The following is a 17609-nucleotide window of genomic DNA, read 5'->3' as shown; positions in this document are numbered from 1 at the left end:
AAAAGGACATGTCAAATTTTAAACATGGTAAATCCTATTCATTTATGACAATGTTAACACTTTGATGGTTGTAATCCATCAAATTAAATAATGCTTATTAAGCCACCCCTAAGCTTCTTTAAATAGCAAAATATGTATATGTAAACTACTTAGTACAGTGCTGACCTGTACTAATGGTTAAGAAATGATAGCAGGGGTGAGGCATGGCATTCAAGAGTGTAATAATCGAGAAAATTTTATTGGTGCACCATTTCTATGTTTTTCTACATAATAAAACCACTCTTGAGATTATATCTTGGTTAGAAACAACAGTTCTCTGAAATGCAGCTTCTATAGCTTCCACTCCCTGAAGAGATATGTACTAATTTACATTAAAAAATCCTTGAGGGTATAAAATATGCCAGGAACTGTCAACATCACAGATTATCACTGGTAGTTTCTGGTATATTGTTAAATTTCCACTTAATTTTTAAGGGACACTGGAGAATTAGTATGACCCATCTACATTAAGTTTGTATACTATATTTAATAGTGTAATTTTCAAAGATGACAGGAATAACCCAGATGTGAAATGCTGAATCATTAATCACAGCCATGATTAATATTTCATAAAATCAAAGTGAGCCTATCCACCCTTGTGTCATCAGATTTCCATAATGTATGAGCCAAATTTAGAAGGCACCTAATTTGAAAATACCAGATGCTCAGGTTGCAGAGAAGAAATGCTGAAACTAAATCCTTCCAAGAGCATGAGCAATATGATTTTTGATCTAAAAATCTGACTTTACTCTTCTAAAATCTGTTTTGGTTATATTAATCATGTAGAAATTCCAATTTTAGGAAAGGCACACAAATAATATTTCTTGGGAGAGTAGTATAGGAAAAGTCAATTGTATTTTGATATACAAACATACAATAACATACTACTAATAATTATCTTACACACTAGATCAAAAACAGAAAATACACTTAAAAATATGTATTTGCTTTTTAAAAAAGAATCACAGAAAATCAACTTCCTGAATAACATTCTTCTCAATTTTTTGGCCACTGGCATATACAAAATCAAATGAAACACATGTAAATATAATTCATGTATCATGGTTTCTGCTACTTACCTAAAGTTTCAAGTGACATACTCCTATTGCAGACCCTTGTAAAAACAACATGCTATGTGTGTTTGCACACCACATAATGCTAGTAATAAGCATCAGAGAAATGGTCTCCAAGATAGGACACACAGAAAATACTCTGGGAAAGTGCACACCCACGAGTAAGTATATACAAGTATTACAAGTATATATGCAAATGCTTGTAACTCAGATACTATATGTTTTTACTACTCAAAGAAATGCTCCACTACATATTATAACAATTATACCAATATAAAAGTAATCTGATCGCCTGACCTGTGGTGGTGCAGTGGATCAAGTATCAACCTGGAACGCTGAGGCTGCCTGTTCAAAACCCCTAGCCTGTCCAGTCAAGGAACATGCCAGAAGCAACTATGAGTTGATGCTTCCTGCTCCTTCCTACAACCCCAACTTTCTCCCTCTCTCTCTCTCTAAAATCAATAAATCAGTTTTAAAATTTTTCTTACTTGTTACATGCAAGATATACAATGGTGACTATTCTTATGTGAAGAAAACGTATTAAAGATACTTCTGGAACAAATTCTATTGCTAAATTAATTCCTGAATTAACTTCTCTTGTCAAGAAAAAACTTGGCCCTGGCCGGTTGGCTCAGCGGTAGAGCGTCGGCCTAGCGTGCGGGGGACCCGGGTTCGATTCCCAGCCAGGGCAAATAGGAGACGCGCCCATTTGCTTCTCCACCCTCCCCCCCTTCCTCTCTGTCTCTCTCTTCCCCTCCTGCAGCCAAGGCTCCATTGGAGCAAAGATGGCCCGGGCGCTGGGGATGGCTCCTTGGCCTCTGCCCCAGGCGCTAGAGTGGCTCTGGTCGCGCAGAGCGACGCCCCGGAGGGGCAGAGCATCGCCCCCTGGTGGGCAGAGCATCGCCCCTGGTGGGTGTTCCGGGTGGATCCCGGTCGGGCGCATGGGGGAGTCTGTCTGACTGTCTCTCCCCGTTTCCAGCTTCAGAAAAATACAAAAAAAAAAAAAAGAAAAAAAGAAAAAGAAAAAAAAAAAAGAAAAAACTTAAAACAGCATGAGATGTGTCAGCATTAGTATGTAGATTTCTAAAAATAAGCACTTTACATAGTTGTGGTTATTTCACAATACCTCACTGTGAGAAGAGTCACTATTTTAATCCCACTTTAACAGAGAAAAGCACTACATCAAGAGTTTTAAATATTCACCACAAGGTTACAAAGACGATGTAAAGGAAGTCAGAACTCTGTGGCTCTCAAGTCTCCAGGACCTATGCTTTCCCAGGTCTGGGATCCGCACCTAATGAGCCACCTGCCTCCCTGGGGCTGCTCTTCTGCCTATGAACACAGTCATGGAAGGTCACTTACATCATTTAAAACAATCGAGAATTTCTAAACAAGCCAGGAGCTTCTTTCAAAAGGCAGATCAATCCTATTTATACATAAGTTATCAGAATTAGAATTTTAATTTTTTTAAATTTAGCAAAGTAGTTTAAGTACATAATGGTATACTTATTCCCTGACTTCATACATTTTTTGGTAAAAAATGTCATCTCTGGCCAGTAATTCCTTCAACTTATAAAGATACTTTGAAAATCCTCCACTATTTACTATAAAACTCGTCCTAAAATATGAGATTTCTCTAAGATGCTAAATTATTATTATCACTGCAGTTTGTAGAGCCAACTTCAACTTAAAAATTGGGGAGGGGAGCTTACATGAAATTTTAATGAACACTTAATGTACTTAATGACTTATAGCGTTTTTAATATGCTAGTGAGATTTTTTTAAAAGGGGTCTGGGTAGAAAGGGTTCCGTGATCCAGTACGTTTGAGCAGCAGTGGGTTAATGCAATGGGTTTCTTTACTGAGGGACTTCAGAGATTTTTATTTTATTTATTATTATTATTATTTAAGTGAGAGAATGGAAGATAGACAGATTCCAGCATGTGCCCTGAACCAGGCTCCATCAGCAACCCCATTTGGGGCTGATGCTCTGCCCATCTGGGACCATGTTTGCAACCAAGCTATTTTTAGTGCCTGAGGCAGAGCCTCCACAGAGCCATCCTCAGTGCCTGTTGCAGCATTCCCAAATAAATTTCAAAGACCCTTTCTTGAAGAATATTTTACATTGTGTTCCTCAGAAAGCACTTTAGAAAAAGGCTGCATTATAGATATGCCTAGACTTCATGTTTACAAAAGGGTTCCCATTTCAGAGTAAAATAATCACCTCCCATGAATTTCAATAACTTTCAACTTATTTTTCATGAGTGAATTAAAAAAATTTCAGAAATGTATATATTAATAAAATAAGCCAATCTGAATATTTTTTTCTAAAAATTAAAGGTCCTGTACAAATTCAACCATGACTACCCAGGTTGCCAATACTTATGAACGTAGCCCACTTTCTCCTTAACCAGCTTGGCCAGCCTGACAAGGCTGCACTGCCATGGAGATAAGGTGCCTGACAGGCTGGTTCACCCAAGGGGCATGCCCCTGGCCCTATTCCTTCCGAGTCCTTCATCTAGACCAGGGGTCTCAAACTCGCGGCCCGCCCACCAATTTTGTGCGGCCTGCAGACTAATCAAACTTCGTGGATTAGTCTGCGTGCCAGTCTGTGGGCCGCACAAAATTGGTGGGCGGGCCGCGAGTTTGAGACCCCTGATCTAGACCAAGGCCATGCACAGCTCAGTGTTCAATGGCATAGTGTTTTCTTTAGAGCACACACATTCCTTTTTAAAAAGTATTCCCTTTCCATGTATTTCTGCTCAGCTGTTTGAGGAAACTTTGTTTATTCATTCTCTACTTCTTCATTCTGCTCCTGAAACTCTAAATCTGACCTGAAAAGTATACAAGTTCTACTGGGTAACTGGCTATTAAAGAAATGGAAAGCCATCCATTTTGGGTAAAACAAAGAGACATAGAGCTCACTTCTCAGTAATCAAACATCTTTTGATAAACTCTTCAAAGCCTTTCATGTCTTTCCACTTCAACTATATTTTAATACTTAAGAAATTAGTTGTTAGTATTGTTTTATACTTATTTCATTACATAAGTCTACCATATTTGCTATTGTATAAGTGGTTTGTTACTGACTTTCCCAGGAATTTGAAGAAGTACATCACTGTCCACAGGAAAATGGAGTTCTAACTCAGGTGGCTAAGGAACCTTCAGAATGTAACAGGTTTACAAAGTCTGAGATCCTGGGGGTCTTCACTTTACTCTTTCCTACACTACTTCATTTCTGGGCAGGACCAATAAATTGCTTCTTCCTTCTCATCTTAATCTTCCCTCAGAGATCTCCCTGCCTCTCCACAAAAATTAGATGGGCCAATTACAGGCCAATTGGAAAGTGCTCACTAAAGCATTATATATTGTATTATTCTTAACTATGAGCTGCATTGGGACTATCTTTTATTAGTTGTTATTATGTCATATATAAGCTTAATATGCAAACAGTGACCAAATACTAAAAAGACTTGTCAAAGGAGACAAAAACGTTAACTGACATCAGAAACGTCTCCCAGCATCACTGCAACTGTGCTCTAGAGCTGTTCTTTTGTCAAAAAGCTTGGCCGATGACTACCATGCCTCAGTTATTGCTGGTCAACGATATGGAGAAAACTGATGTGGATCAGTGTCTTTTACCCAGTCACATGGGAAGAAATTACATCAACAAAAAGAAATGGTAACAACAATCATTCATTTTCAAGTATTTAACATCCACCACAGTCTCTCTGGGGACCAATTCCCTTGCTGCAGTGGGAGGGCAGCAGTGGGTTCACTGTCACACAGAATGGAACAGCAGCCCCCACCACCGAGAGGAGGCAAAGGAGAGAGCAAACACAGGAAGCAGTTTCAACTTTATCTTTTTACTTTATATGCAATGTTGACTTCAATCCAAAACCACTGTCGTAAGCCCAACAGTGAGCACTGAGTCACATGGTATTTCAAAATGCAAAAGGAATCTAGGATGATGTTGGTTTGCATGATCTAAGGAATGAGACTGGTGTGACTACAGTTGTGATTAAAACAATTGTCTTACATGATGCTAAAATGATTGGCATATATTTAGGAAAACATCCTTTTCCCCATACATTTAATTACTTTAAAATTCCATAGAACACATTTTTTTAAAATACAAGGTTTTATTAATTATCTGAATTAAAATGCTCAATTTAACCCTAGATACCTGTAACCCTACACATACTGTTCTGAGGAACAATAAAACAAATGCTAAACCCCATACAGACTGGGGAATCAAAACGCCCAGAACACCTGACCTAAATTACTATATTTAACTAAAACATAAAAGCCCAAAGAACTCTCCTATATGTAACAGATACTATATTATTCAAAAAGACCTTATTAATCAGATATAATTTGACTTTTCCATCAGAGTATACTAATATTTTACTCACTGAAAAACTGACCAGTTTCTTGAGCAATATCTTTTAAAAGACATCAACAAACTAAAAATAAAATTAGGCCTCTCCTATAATGTAATTTCTTCATTATGCTGGAATGCAACAAAATATCTTGCCTTTGGCTTGCTCAGTTTCAGCCAAAACAAATGCAAATGGCTTGTTAGATGACAGCTGTTTGATAGGGCTCCTCCAAAAGACCTGCATGCTTTACTCTTTTCTGTGAAACTTGGGATGAAAGGCAGAAGGCAGGAAGAGAATTAATGTAGCATACAGTCTAAAGGCAATGCTACAACCGTGATTAAGTAGAAAAGTTAAAAGGCACAGATTTTCCACAGCTTCGCTGCGTGCAGCCCATCCGTGTAACAAGTTGACAGGCCTAGCGCATCAGCTCCATCATCCCCTCCGACAGCTAAAACGCAGCTCTGCATCCCTTTTCAGAGAAAATCTGCGTCTGTACCATGAAGCGTTGTACATTATTTCTCCACACTGCGGGGGGCTTAAGTCCATATGGAACCTTCACAAATATTACCACAGATCAAACCGACGCATTCGCAGGCAGATTTGACATAGCTATTTAAATGAACAGCAGGGGTCCCTAGGCAGCCCCGGGCTGTACGGACAACCTCAGAGGAAAGCCTGAGCAACAGCTCCATCACTCAGCAAAGACACACTCTACATTCATCATTCAGTTCATTTCTGCCAGGGCAAGAAGCTCATTTGCCCAAGGTCAAGAAACAACGAAAGGAAGGTTCCCCCCACAAGAAATAAATGTACCTGACAAGTGGGGATCTTGTCCTTTTGGGTTTGTGGAGGACCAAAACATCAGACAGTGCTAAAACCAGAGGGAATGTGTGCATGGGATTTGAGCAACCTGAAATCTGACTGTGGATGGGAAACCACAGTGAATATTTCTGTAACTTTAAAAAATCACAGTGAATAAAACTAAAACCTGACAAATTCGAAGAATAAAACGGATTCTGTTACTTACAACTGGACATTAGCAGCCAGGGTTTCCTGCACAGTCACTCAAGGGAACTCCCAAATCTGCGCACTGTCAAACACTAGGGCTCTGAGACAACAACTCCCCAGGACACTCCACTGCAGATGGAAGTCAGTGTGGAATAAAAACTGTCTTAGCTCATTTTCCTAGACTGTCCAGACTCACACACTACATTAGCCTGTGAAAAGAAACAACTGTATCTGAATAACACAAAGTACAGTTAATTATCTGCCTCTCTCCCAAGGTACATACAGCCCCTGACTTGGTACACACTCGGCCCCTTCCCTGCTTCAACCTTCAATTGGACTGCACAGTCACCACTGAGACTGAATTAAGCATCCATCTCCTAACATGATCTCAATTTGTCACTAAAAGCATTTTAAGGACAAATCATTCTGTTAAAAATTATATAATGTTTACCTTTAGAAAAATGAATTAATAAACTATAAAGCCTTTTCACTATTGTTTTACCTCTACAAGTCTTACTTTTGTCCATTATGAAACATACTATGTAAATTGTGAAGCTTGGCAAAATCTCTGGAATATCAGTTACTTAGCTTACAGTTCAAATTATTGATCATAAATGTAATATACTTACATGCATTAATGAATAATAAGACTGTTTGCCAGTATAAAAGAGAAAATGAAATGGACGGCCATCTTCTCCCCACTGGATAGCTAATAAAAAGCCAGAAAGCAAAGATAAAAATATATACAGAGAAAGACTAAATATAATAGATGTATTAAATTGCAGTTATGCGATTCATTTATAATTGGTTAACTTTTAAAATAACAAAAAACATTAATATTTAGAATTTTAATATTTAGTTTAGGATGTTTAACATGTAAATATTTAGAATATTCAATACTCACTGACATAAAACAATGTTTGAATTTGAACAAATATTCCTAAATATCTCACCATGAGAATTTCTATAACCATTTTAAATGAACACACATAAAAATTCCCAATATCAACCTTTTAGGATAAAGAAATTTAGGTTTGGCTGTAAATACGTTTGATGACAAAAACTGATAAAGTCAATAACGTAATTCATTCAGAAAATTAGAAACAGGCACTGTGGATGGCTCCATGGTCTCTGCCTCAGGTGCTAAGAAGAGCTCTTTTGCTGAGCAATGGAGCAATGCCCCAGATGGGCTGAGCATCACCCCCTAGTGGGCTTGCTGGGTGGATCCTGGTCAACGTACAGGTGGGAGTTTGTCTCTTTGCCTTCCCTCCTCTCACTGAATAAAAAAAGAAAATGTGAGCTTTGAGAGGGCACAGTTCATTGTCTGTTCACAATTGCACCTCAAGGGCAAGACCAGAGCATGCCTGACACATAGAATGTGCTCAATAAATAGTTGCTACAACTTCCTAGTGGATATTTCTACCTAAATGTTCCACAAACTAACGGGCAACTAAAACTAAATGTGTTCAGAAAGAAATGTATCAAAGAAGTATATTACAGAAACTAGATTCTTCCCCCATATTTCCAATGTACCATCACCCACCCATTTTGTAGATCTAATAAATTTAAGGGTCATCCTTGAATCCTCACCTGTCAAATACCAAGTTGTGTTTTTACTTTGCAGATATCTTTCAGTTCCCTCCATTTCCACCATTTCTATCGCCACTGCCTAGTCCAGGCCACCTGTCTCTCACCATGGCAGCCTCCTGTCTAGTCCCTCATATAATCTCCCCACCACACAACAGTCAGCTGAGAAATCAGATGTCATCCTGCCACAGCCACCACTGAAGCCTGGCCATTCTTAGTCCTAAAAGCAAGCACTAGTTCTTGACATAAACTCAGTCTGATGGAGACCCTACTAACTCTCCAGCTATATTTCACATTCTTCTCCACCAGCCATGAACTCCAATTATCTCCAGCTTAATTTTGTTCCTCAAACCATCCATGCTCTTCTGAGTGTGGATGAAAAAGGAGACACCATGTGAAAAGGCACGTATTATTTATAGCGACTTGAAGAAGAAAGAACCATCAACCTCAAAAGAGGCAGCAGAAGATATGTTTAAGGCAAGTCACAGCTGGTTTGAAAATTTCAAGAAGAGATCTGGCATCCACTCAGTGGTGAGGCATGGTGAAGCTGCGAGTGCTGACATCGTTAAAGGCAGCTGAGGAGTACATCACATGTTTTGCTGCGCTTATCACAAAGGAAGGTTACATCCCCCAACAAGTGTTCAACTGTGACAGAACAGGATTGTTTCAGGAAAAAAAAATGCCCCGGAGGACTTTCATCACCGCAGGGGAGAAGCTGCCAGGCCATAAACCCATGAATCCTTGCACTGTGTGCAAATGTTAGCGGTGACTGTAAAGTCACTGCTAGTGTATCATTCCAAAAATCCTCGAGCCTTTTAGACTCACAAGATTCTTCAAGAAAAACTGCAGGTTATGTGGTGCGCCAATGCTAGGGCATGGGTTACGTGGCAGTTTTTTATTGAATGGGTAAATCTCGCCTTTGGTCTTGCAGTGAAGAAATATCTCCAAGAAACTCCTGATAAAAGCGTTACTAATCCTTGATAATGCTCCAGCCCACCCACCTGGTCTTGAAGATGACATTCTCGATGAGTTCAAATTCATGAAAGTCGTCTATCTCCCAACCAATACGACTTCAATCTTGCAAACTATGGATCAGCAGGTCATTTCCAATTTTAAAAAGCTTTATACAAAGAACTTGTTCCGCTGCTGCTTTGAGGTGACTGAGAATACAATTATAACCCTTCGAGAGTTTTGGAAAGATCACTACAACATCATGATATGTTTACACATTAGTGACTTGGCATGGCAAGAGGTTACAAGAACCTTGAACTCGGCATGGAAAAAGTTATGGCCTGATGTTCTTGCAGACAGGGACTTTGAAAGATTCGAACCAGAGACCAAGACTGAGGTAGAAGTGTTGGAGGAGATTGTGTCCCTCGGAAAGTCGATGGGTCTGGAGGTAGATGAGGGTGATGTAAATGAGCTCATCAAGGAACAGGAGGAGGAACTCTCAACTGAGGAGTTGGAGGAGCTACAGATAATGCAACGTAAGGAGCTTCTGCAAGAGATTAGTAGTGAGGAGGACGTAGTCGGAGGAAGTGATTTCTACAAGTGAAATTAAAGACATGCTGGCAATGTGAGAGAAGCTTTCAAGTTTCACTGAAATGAAACACCCAGAAAAAGTTTCAACTGGTCATGCTTCAGCACTTTTTTTTTTTTTTTTTTTTTTCATTTTTCTGAAGCTGGAAACAGGGAGAGACAGTCAGACAGACTCCCACATGCGCCCGACCGGGATCCACCCGGCACGCCCACCAGGGGCGATGCTCTGCCCACCAGGGGGCGATGCTCTGCCCATCCTGGGCGTCGCCATATTGCGACCAGAGCCACTCTAGCGCCTGAGGCAGAGGCCACAGAGCCATCCCCAGCACCCGGGCCATCTTTGCTCCAATGGAGCCTTGGCTGCGGGAGGGGAAGAGAGAGACAGAGAGGAAAGCGCGGCGGAGGGGTGGAGAAGCAAATGGGCGCTTCTCCTATGTGCCCTGGCCGGGAATCGAACCCGGGTCCTCCGCACGCTAGGCCGACGCTCTACCGCTGAGCCAACCGGCCAGGGCAGCACTTTTTAATGATACTTGTTTGTCACATTTCTGTAACATTTTAAAAGGCAGGCAAAAGCAAACCCTCTTTGGATAGATTTTTACTCAAAAGTCCTGCAAGTGAAAGTGCCGAAAGTGCAGCCAAAAAGGCAAAAACAGGTGATGATTAAATGAAAGATACGTAATGTTAAGCTTAGGTTAAGTTTAAAGTTAAGAAAGTGCATTTTTTTACAATTAAGTTTTTGTGGTTTCATTTTAAGTAAAGAAAGTGCATTTTTAGTTTTGTTTAAAGAAAATGCAGTTTTAGTTTACATTTAGTGTTAAGAAAGTACAGTTTTAGTTTACGTGTCTACAGTGCCTGCATCCCTTTCTCCCTCCCTCCTCCTGCGCCATTCACCTCCGTTAGCTGCACTCGTCTGTCTCCAAGTTAAGAATACAGTACTAAATAACACTTTTTTCTTTTATTTCATATATTTTGTTATGCACTGGTAAAGTATACATGTGTGTTTCTTAATTAAAAGCATGTCTTTTTCATAATTAAGGATGGTCTGGAGATGTTTCAGAGGGCTGGAACGGATTAAATCTATTTCAGTTATTTTAAATGGGATAAATTTGTTTGATATACGAGTTGACTGACTTATAAGCTCGGTTACAAAACGAATTAAACTCATATCTCAAGGTACCACTGTACTAAACCTGACAGGCTCAGGGAAGGCCTGTGTGGTGGCCTTACAAACTAAGAGGCTGAGAGTAACCATGCAGGTTGGTCTTACATGGTTACTTTCTAACTAAAAGAGAGTCATGACCAGTAGACATGTTAGGGTGTGTCTTCTTCCCTATAACAGACAATCTTTATCTTACTGAGCCTGCCTATTGTCTATGTGTATCTAGTTCAGACCTTTTGAATGTCAGGATAAATTTTTTTCAGGATCTCTCACAGCACCAGAGCAGAGACCACAAAACCCCTCCTTGTTATTATTAATGTGTTCATTGTTAACTGTTAACTATCCTATACTCACAAATGTAAAAGTAGTATGTGTCTGTTCTTTCTACCTTTTATCCAATCCCAGAGAATTCCCTTCTTTGCTTTCTCCTGCCTAATTTATCACCAGTGGATTTTATATAACCCGACTCCTCCACTGCTTGTAATGTATAAAATAAGGTGCAAAGCTGCCATCCTCTGGAGTATTTCCTCAATCCTCTGAGGTTTTGCTTTTCCAGCTATTGTCGTAAGTCTGACTCAAATAACCTCATAAAAATTCTCTACAGGTTTAAACGTTTCTTACGTTGACATGAGCCATAACTCATGACATTCCTTCCAGCTGGAATCCTCTCCCTTCCCTCCGTCCACTTGTTTCAGCTGACTACTTTCTACTTAATTTCTAGTTCTCAACTTAAAAATTGACATCCTCCAAGAAACCTTCCTTTTACCCTTCAAAACACAAAACACCCCCAAGATTGGGATGGCGGCTGCCTTGAGCTCCTCCACCCTCTGTTTGTACGTGCAATAATACCCATTTCTTTAATTACCTGCCTCATTTGCCTCTTCAGGGGAAGGCTCCTGTCCACACAGTAGTGCTGGGCTTATGGCCTGGTTTCTCATATTTGCTAAAGGAATAGGCTAACTGGATTAAAGGGGGGCAAATTTAATAGAAATTATTTAAAAACTATTTTAAAAGAAATTATGTTTCTGTGTTGACATCAGCCAGGGTAGTGGTGTGTCTGGGAAGTGGCAGAGGGAACTCTCTGGGACAGTGAAAATATTCTGTGCCCTGTTCTGGTGTTGGTTACATGGGGGAATGCAGAGGAAAAATTCATAAAGCCATACACTGAAGAACTGAATTTTATGTATGTAAATCATTACTCAATAAAAAGAAATGAACTCTTTTTTAATTATAATATAATTCATATAAGGATATAAATATTCATATGGGCTAGAACAATTCATGTGGGTTATAACAATATAATTCAGTAACAACTAAAAGCATCAAAGTTACTTAAGATGCTAAGTACCTCCCAAAGATCCAGAATTATAAACATTGTAAAGTGATTCAAGTCTTTGTTCTGAAAATGTGATTGTTTTAGATCCACTCCACTTTACTTAAATTTGAGGCCCTAAAATATTTTTAGAAAAGAAAATTATTTCAAAGTCATTCTCCACTGAATGAGATAATGAAGTACAGTTAAAATTACAGCATTTGAGGTATCTTAAACTACAGAAACAATGACTGCTGTTCAGTTGGGTCTGCATTATTGTTAGCTGATATTACAGTGTGTCCGTCAAGTCATGGTGCACTTTTGACCAGTCACAGGAAAGCAACAAAAGACGATAGAAATGTAAAATCTGCACCAAATAAAAGGAAAACCCTCCCAGTTTCTGTAGGATGATGTGGCAGCATGTGTGCATGTGCAGATGATGATGTAACACCGTGTATACAGCGGAGCAACCCATGGCCATGCCAGTCAAGATGTTGATGGTACAGAGGAAAGTTCAGTGTTCTGTGGCTCACTAAATTCGAATCCGTGACCAAAGTGCAACGTGAATATTGGTGCGTTTATAACGAAGCACCACCACATAGGAATAACATTACTCAGTGGGATAAGCAGTTGAAGGAAACCGGCAGTTTGGTGGAGAAACCCTGTTCTGGTAGGTCATCAGTCAGTGACGAGTCTGTAGAGGCTATACGGGATAGCTACCTAAAGAGCCCTAAAAAATATGTGCGTGAGCCCACATCGAACTGCACTGAATAGGTATAAAACTGGGAGAGTTTTCCCAGTATTTTGCCCAGCAAAGTGAGTCATTACCCACTGATTTTTGTTTTGTTTTGTTTTACAGAGACAGAAAGAAAGAGGAAGTCAGAGATGAGAAGCCTCAACTAGTAGTTGCAGCACTTTAGTTGTTCATTTATTGCTTCTCATAAGTGCCTTGATTGGGGCAGGGGCCTCAAGCCAGTGACCTTGGCATCATGTAGATCAGGGTAGTCAACCTTTTTATACCTATTGCCCACTTTTGTCTCTCTGTTAGTAGTAAAATTTTCTAACCGCCCACCGGTTCCACAGTAATGGTGATTTATAAAGTAGGGAAGTAACTTTACTTTATAAAATTTATAAAGCAGTTACAGCAAGTTAAAGCATATAATAATTACTTACCAAGAACTTTATGTCAGATTTTCATTGTTTGGCAGAATAAATCTTTATAAAACAACTTACTATAGTTAAACCTATCTTTTTATTTATACTTTGGTTGCTCCACTACCGCCCACCATGAAAGCTGGAACGCCCACTAGTGGGTGGTAGGGACCAGGTTGACTACCACTGATGTACATGATCCCATGCTCAGGCTGGTGACACCACACTCAAGTCAAGGACCTCGAGCTCTAGCTGGGACATCGGGGTTTTGAACTGGGGCCCTTAGCGTCCCAGGTGATGCTCTATCCACTGCACTACCACTGGTCAGGTCTATCCATTAGTTTTTTAAATACTACACTCTTTCTGTTGAAATACCACCTACAGAATATGCAAGTAATCGTTCTCTGAGAACTGGCATTACATATATGGGCCACTTTAAGTGAATACACTTAAAGAGACAATAAAAATGTCATAGCCTGACCAGGTGGTGGCCCATTGGATTGAGCATAGGACGGGGACACAGAGGACCCAGGTTCAAAACCCTACGGTCACTGGCTTGAGTGTGGGGTCATAGATATGACCCCATGGTTGCTGGCGTGAGCAAGGGATCATTTGCTTTGCTGTAGTCCTCCCGCCTCAGCCCTCCCCTGGTCAAGGCACATATGAGAAAACAATCAATGAACAACTAAGGAGCTGCAACAAAGAATTGATGTTCCTCATCTCTCTCCCTTCCTGTCTGTTCCTATCTGTCCCTCTCTCTGTCTCTTTCTCTCTCTCTCTCTCTCTCTCTCTCTCTCACACACACACACACACACATTCACAGTAAATGGTGAAAAAAATCCTGATGGGTAGTTTAGCTTGAAAAAATAAAACAAGTTTATTTGCCAATGGCTTGTGGATGAATTAAATACTTCTCCAACATCAGTTTCATAGACTTTATAAAATCTTACATATTTTCTAATATTCATAACTTTACTATGCAATCAATTTTCACTGTATTGTTAATGCAGTCAGAAAGTGAGCAAGAAAGACAAACATGGTTGCAGATACGACTTTACATAGAGATTGGAGGGATTTTTGAATTGGGTTTCATTTCATGTGAGTATGAGAGTGTCTGAGCATGTGTATACTTGATTTCAAAATGTACGCAAGTAAATGCATACTTTGTACATACATATACTTGATTTCATTCAACCTAATATGTCACAGATTTTAAGATACCCCATTATGCATCTTTTACAAAGAAAAAAAGCTGATGCATACTTCATAGTTTACATTACTTGTATAATGAATCCTGTTGTCAAAGATGTTAAAATTTGAAAAATTGTGTCTTAGAACTTACAAAATATGGCCTAAACAGATGTTGACACAGAATACCCTAACTTGATCTATTCTGCAACACTACCACCATTTAATTAAAATCAGCTTTTTGTTGATTTTGATACCTGGTCATCTAAGCTTCCTTTATTGTTTTTGTTTTTTTTAAAAAAACTTCTTGCTGATTGTCACACATTTATTTTTTTCAAATAAACTTTACAAGTTTCTCCTAAAAGTCCTATCTGGGCTTTGATTAAAATTATATAAAAATAGCTTGCAATCTTTCCTTACACAAACATGAAATCATTTTCCAGCTATTTATATTTTTACTTGTGACTGACCTATTAAGTTTTATAATTTTCTATATAAATCTCATGTATTTTTTAAATTTTATTTGTATTTTAGCTTTTGTTGTTCTCGATAACTTCTTCTTCAGTTATCTATGTTTTCTATAACATTAATTACATAAGTAATAAACTCTTTTATTATTGTTTAAGTAGACTATTTTTTAGAGCAGTCTCAGGTTCACAGCAAAACTGAGAGGAAGATACACAGATTTCCAATCATTATCACTCAAAGTCCATGGTTACATTACGGTTCATTCTTGGTGTTGCCCATTCTATGGGTTTGGACACATATCTACCATTATAGTAAACAGAGTAGTTTCACTGCCCTAAAAATCCTCTGTGTTCTACCTATTCATTCCTCCCTCCCCACCCAACTCCTGGTGACCAGTAACCTTTTTATTGTCTACAGAGTTCTGTCTTTCTCAGAAATTCATATAGTTGGAATCATACATGCAACCTTTTCAGGTTGTATTTTTTCACTTAACAATACACATTTAAGTTTCCTCTATGTCTGCGGTTCTAAACCTGTGGGTCGCGACCCCGGCGTGGTCGCCTAAAGTCATCGGAAAATACATAATGCATATCAGGTATTTACATTCCGAATCATAACTGTAGCAAAATTACAGTTATGAAATAGCCACCAAAATTATTTTTTGGTTTGGGGTCACCGCAACATGAGGAACTATACTGCGGGGTCACAGCATTAGAAAGGTTGAGAACCGCTGCTCTATGTCTTTCCATGGCTTGATAGCTCATTAGGGCTGAACAATATTCCATTACGTATTTGAATATATCAGTTTAATTATCAACTCACCAGTTACAGGGCATCTTCCAGGTTTTGACACATATGAATAAAGCTGCTATAAACATGTGTCAGGTTTCTGTGAAGAAATATTTCCAACTCCTCTGGGCAAAGAACACACTGCTGGATTGTATGGTAAAAATGTTCAGTTCTGTAAAACTGCCAAACTATCTCCCAAAGTAGCTACACTATTGTGCATTCCCACTCACAATGTATTCATTCCTGTTGTTACAAAACCTTACAATAATTGGTGGTGTCCGTGTTTGAAGTTTGGCCACTCTACGGGGTGTGTAGTGGTATATCGCTATTGCTTTAACTTGGATTTCCCTGATGTGGAGCATCTTTTCATATGTATATACAGCCTCTCTAGTCAGGTGTCTGTTAAAAGGGTCTTTGGCCCATTTCTAAATTGTGTTGTTTTCTACTGTTGAGTTTCAAGAGTTGTATATTTTGGATAATGGTCTTTTACCAGAAAGTTCTTTTCCAAAGAACTTTATTTTTACCACTCTGTGGCTTATCTTTTCATAGTCTTGACAGTGTCTTTTGCAGAACAGAACTTTTTTATTTTAAGGAAATCATCTTATCAATTCTATTTTTTATGGATCATGCCTTTGATGTTATATCTAAAAAGCCATGATCAAACTCATCGTCTTCTAAGTTATTAATTAGTGATTAAATTTCTTTAATGGGTATAGGCCTATCCAAATTATCTCTTATTCTCATGTAAGTTTTGGTACATTTGTGTATGGTGTTTTTCAAGGAGCTGATCCATTTCATCTAGGCTATTAAATCTGTGGGCACAGCGCTGTTCCCAGTAGCCTTGGATCTCCCTTTACTGTCCATGGCATATACAGCAGGGTTGCCTCTTTCATTTCTGATGTTAGTAATGTGTATCCTCTCTCCTTATTTTTTTATTTTTAACTTTTTTAGTTAACCTGGCTAGAGACTTCTAGATTTTACTGATATTTTCAAAGAACCAGCTTTTGGTTTTATTGATTTTCTCCAATGATTTCCTGCTTTAAATTTCATTGATTTCTGCTCTAATTTTTATTACTTCTTTTCTTCTGCTTACTTTGAATGTAATTTGCTCTATTCTAGTTTCCTTAGAAGCTTCAACGATTAATTTTAGATCTCTCATCTCTTTGTAATATATGCATTCAATACTATAAATTTCCCTCCAAATACTGCTTTTGCTCACTCCTCTTCTAGAGGTTAAGTCAGGGGTCCCCAAACTACGGCCCGCGGGCCACATGCGGCCCCCTGAGGCCATTTATCTGGCCCCCGCCGCACTTCTGGAAGGGGCACCTCTTTCATAGGTGGTCAGTGGAGGAGCATAGTTCCCATTGAAATACGGGTCAGTTTGTTGATTTAAATTTACTTGTTTGTTATTTTAAATATTATATTTCTTCCCGTTTTGTTTTTTTACTTTAAAATAAGATATGTGCAGTGTGCATAGGGATTTGTTCATAGTTTTTTTTGTAGTCCGGCCCTCCAACGGTCTGAGGGACGGTGAACTGGCCCCCTGTGTAAAAAGTTTGGGGACCCCTAGGTTAAGTATTAGAATTTTCTCACCAGAGGCAAGGCAGAGTCCATTGTTCTGGACTACTGTAGTACACTTACATATCTATACCTACTGAAATATGAGATTTTTTTACATGTTTTTAAAAGCACAAGTATTTTTAACCTATGTTTATCCTATATATTTGCTATAAACTGAGTATCTGTGTCTTTCCCAGAACTCATATATTGAAGCCTAATCCCCAGGGTGCTGGTATTTGCATGTGAGATCTTTGGGAGCTAATTAAGGTTTTGCCCTCTTGACTAGGATTAGTGCTCTCATAAAAGGAATCCAAAGAGATTCCTGGTCCTTCTACCACATGAGGACACAGGAGA

The 17609-nt window shown here is 39.0% G+C and overlaps 1 protein-coding gene across 2 annotated transcripts in view; it reads right to left on the bottom strand.

Annotated features, from left to right (window-relative positions):
- Window positions 1-17609, bottom strand: part of MRPS9 (mitochondrial ribosomal protein S9) — a 63517-nt gene that overhangs the window by 13842 nt on the left and 32066 nt on the right. Inside the window, exon 5 of one of the 2 annotated variants that reach the window (XM_066377515.1) lies at window positions 7131-7210. The exons of the other annotated variant lie outside the window; for it this stretch is intronic. Coding sequence (XP_066233612.1) covers window positions 7131-7210 — 80 coding nt within the window. The remainder of the gene's footprint in view (window positions 1-7130; window positions 7211-17609) is intronic. 2 annotated transcript variants of the gene reach the window in all.

Source organism: Saccopteryx leptura, chromosome 3, assembly GCF_036850995.1.
Source record: "Saccopteryx leptura isolate mSacLep1 chromosome 3, mSacLep1_pri_phased_curated, whole genome shotgun sequence".
Classification (NCBI taxonomy): domain Eukaryota; kingdom Metazoa; phylum Chordata; class Mammalia; order Chiroptera; family Emballonuridae; genus Saccopteryx; species Saccopteryx leptura.
The sequence above is the reverse complement of the archived record's forward strand: the minus strand, read 5'-3'. Positions and strand labels throughout refer to the sequence as shown.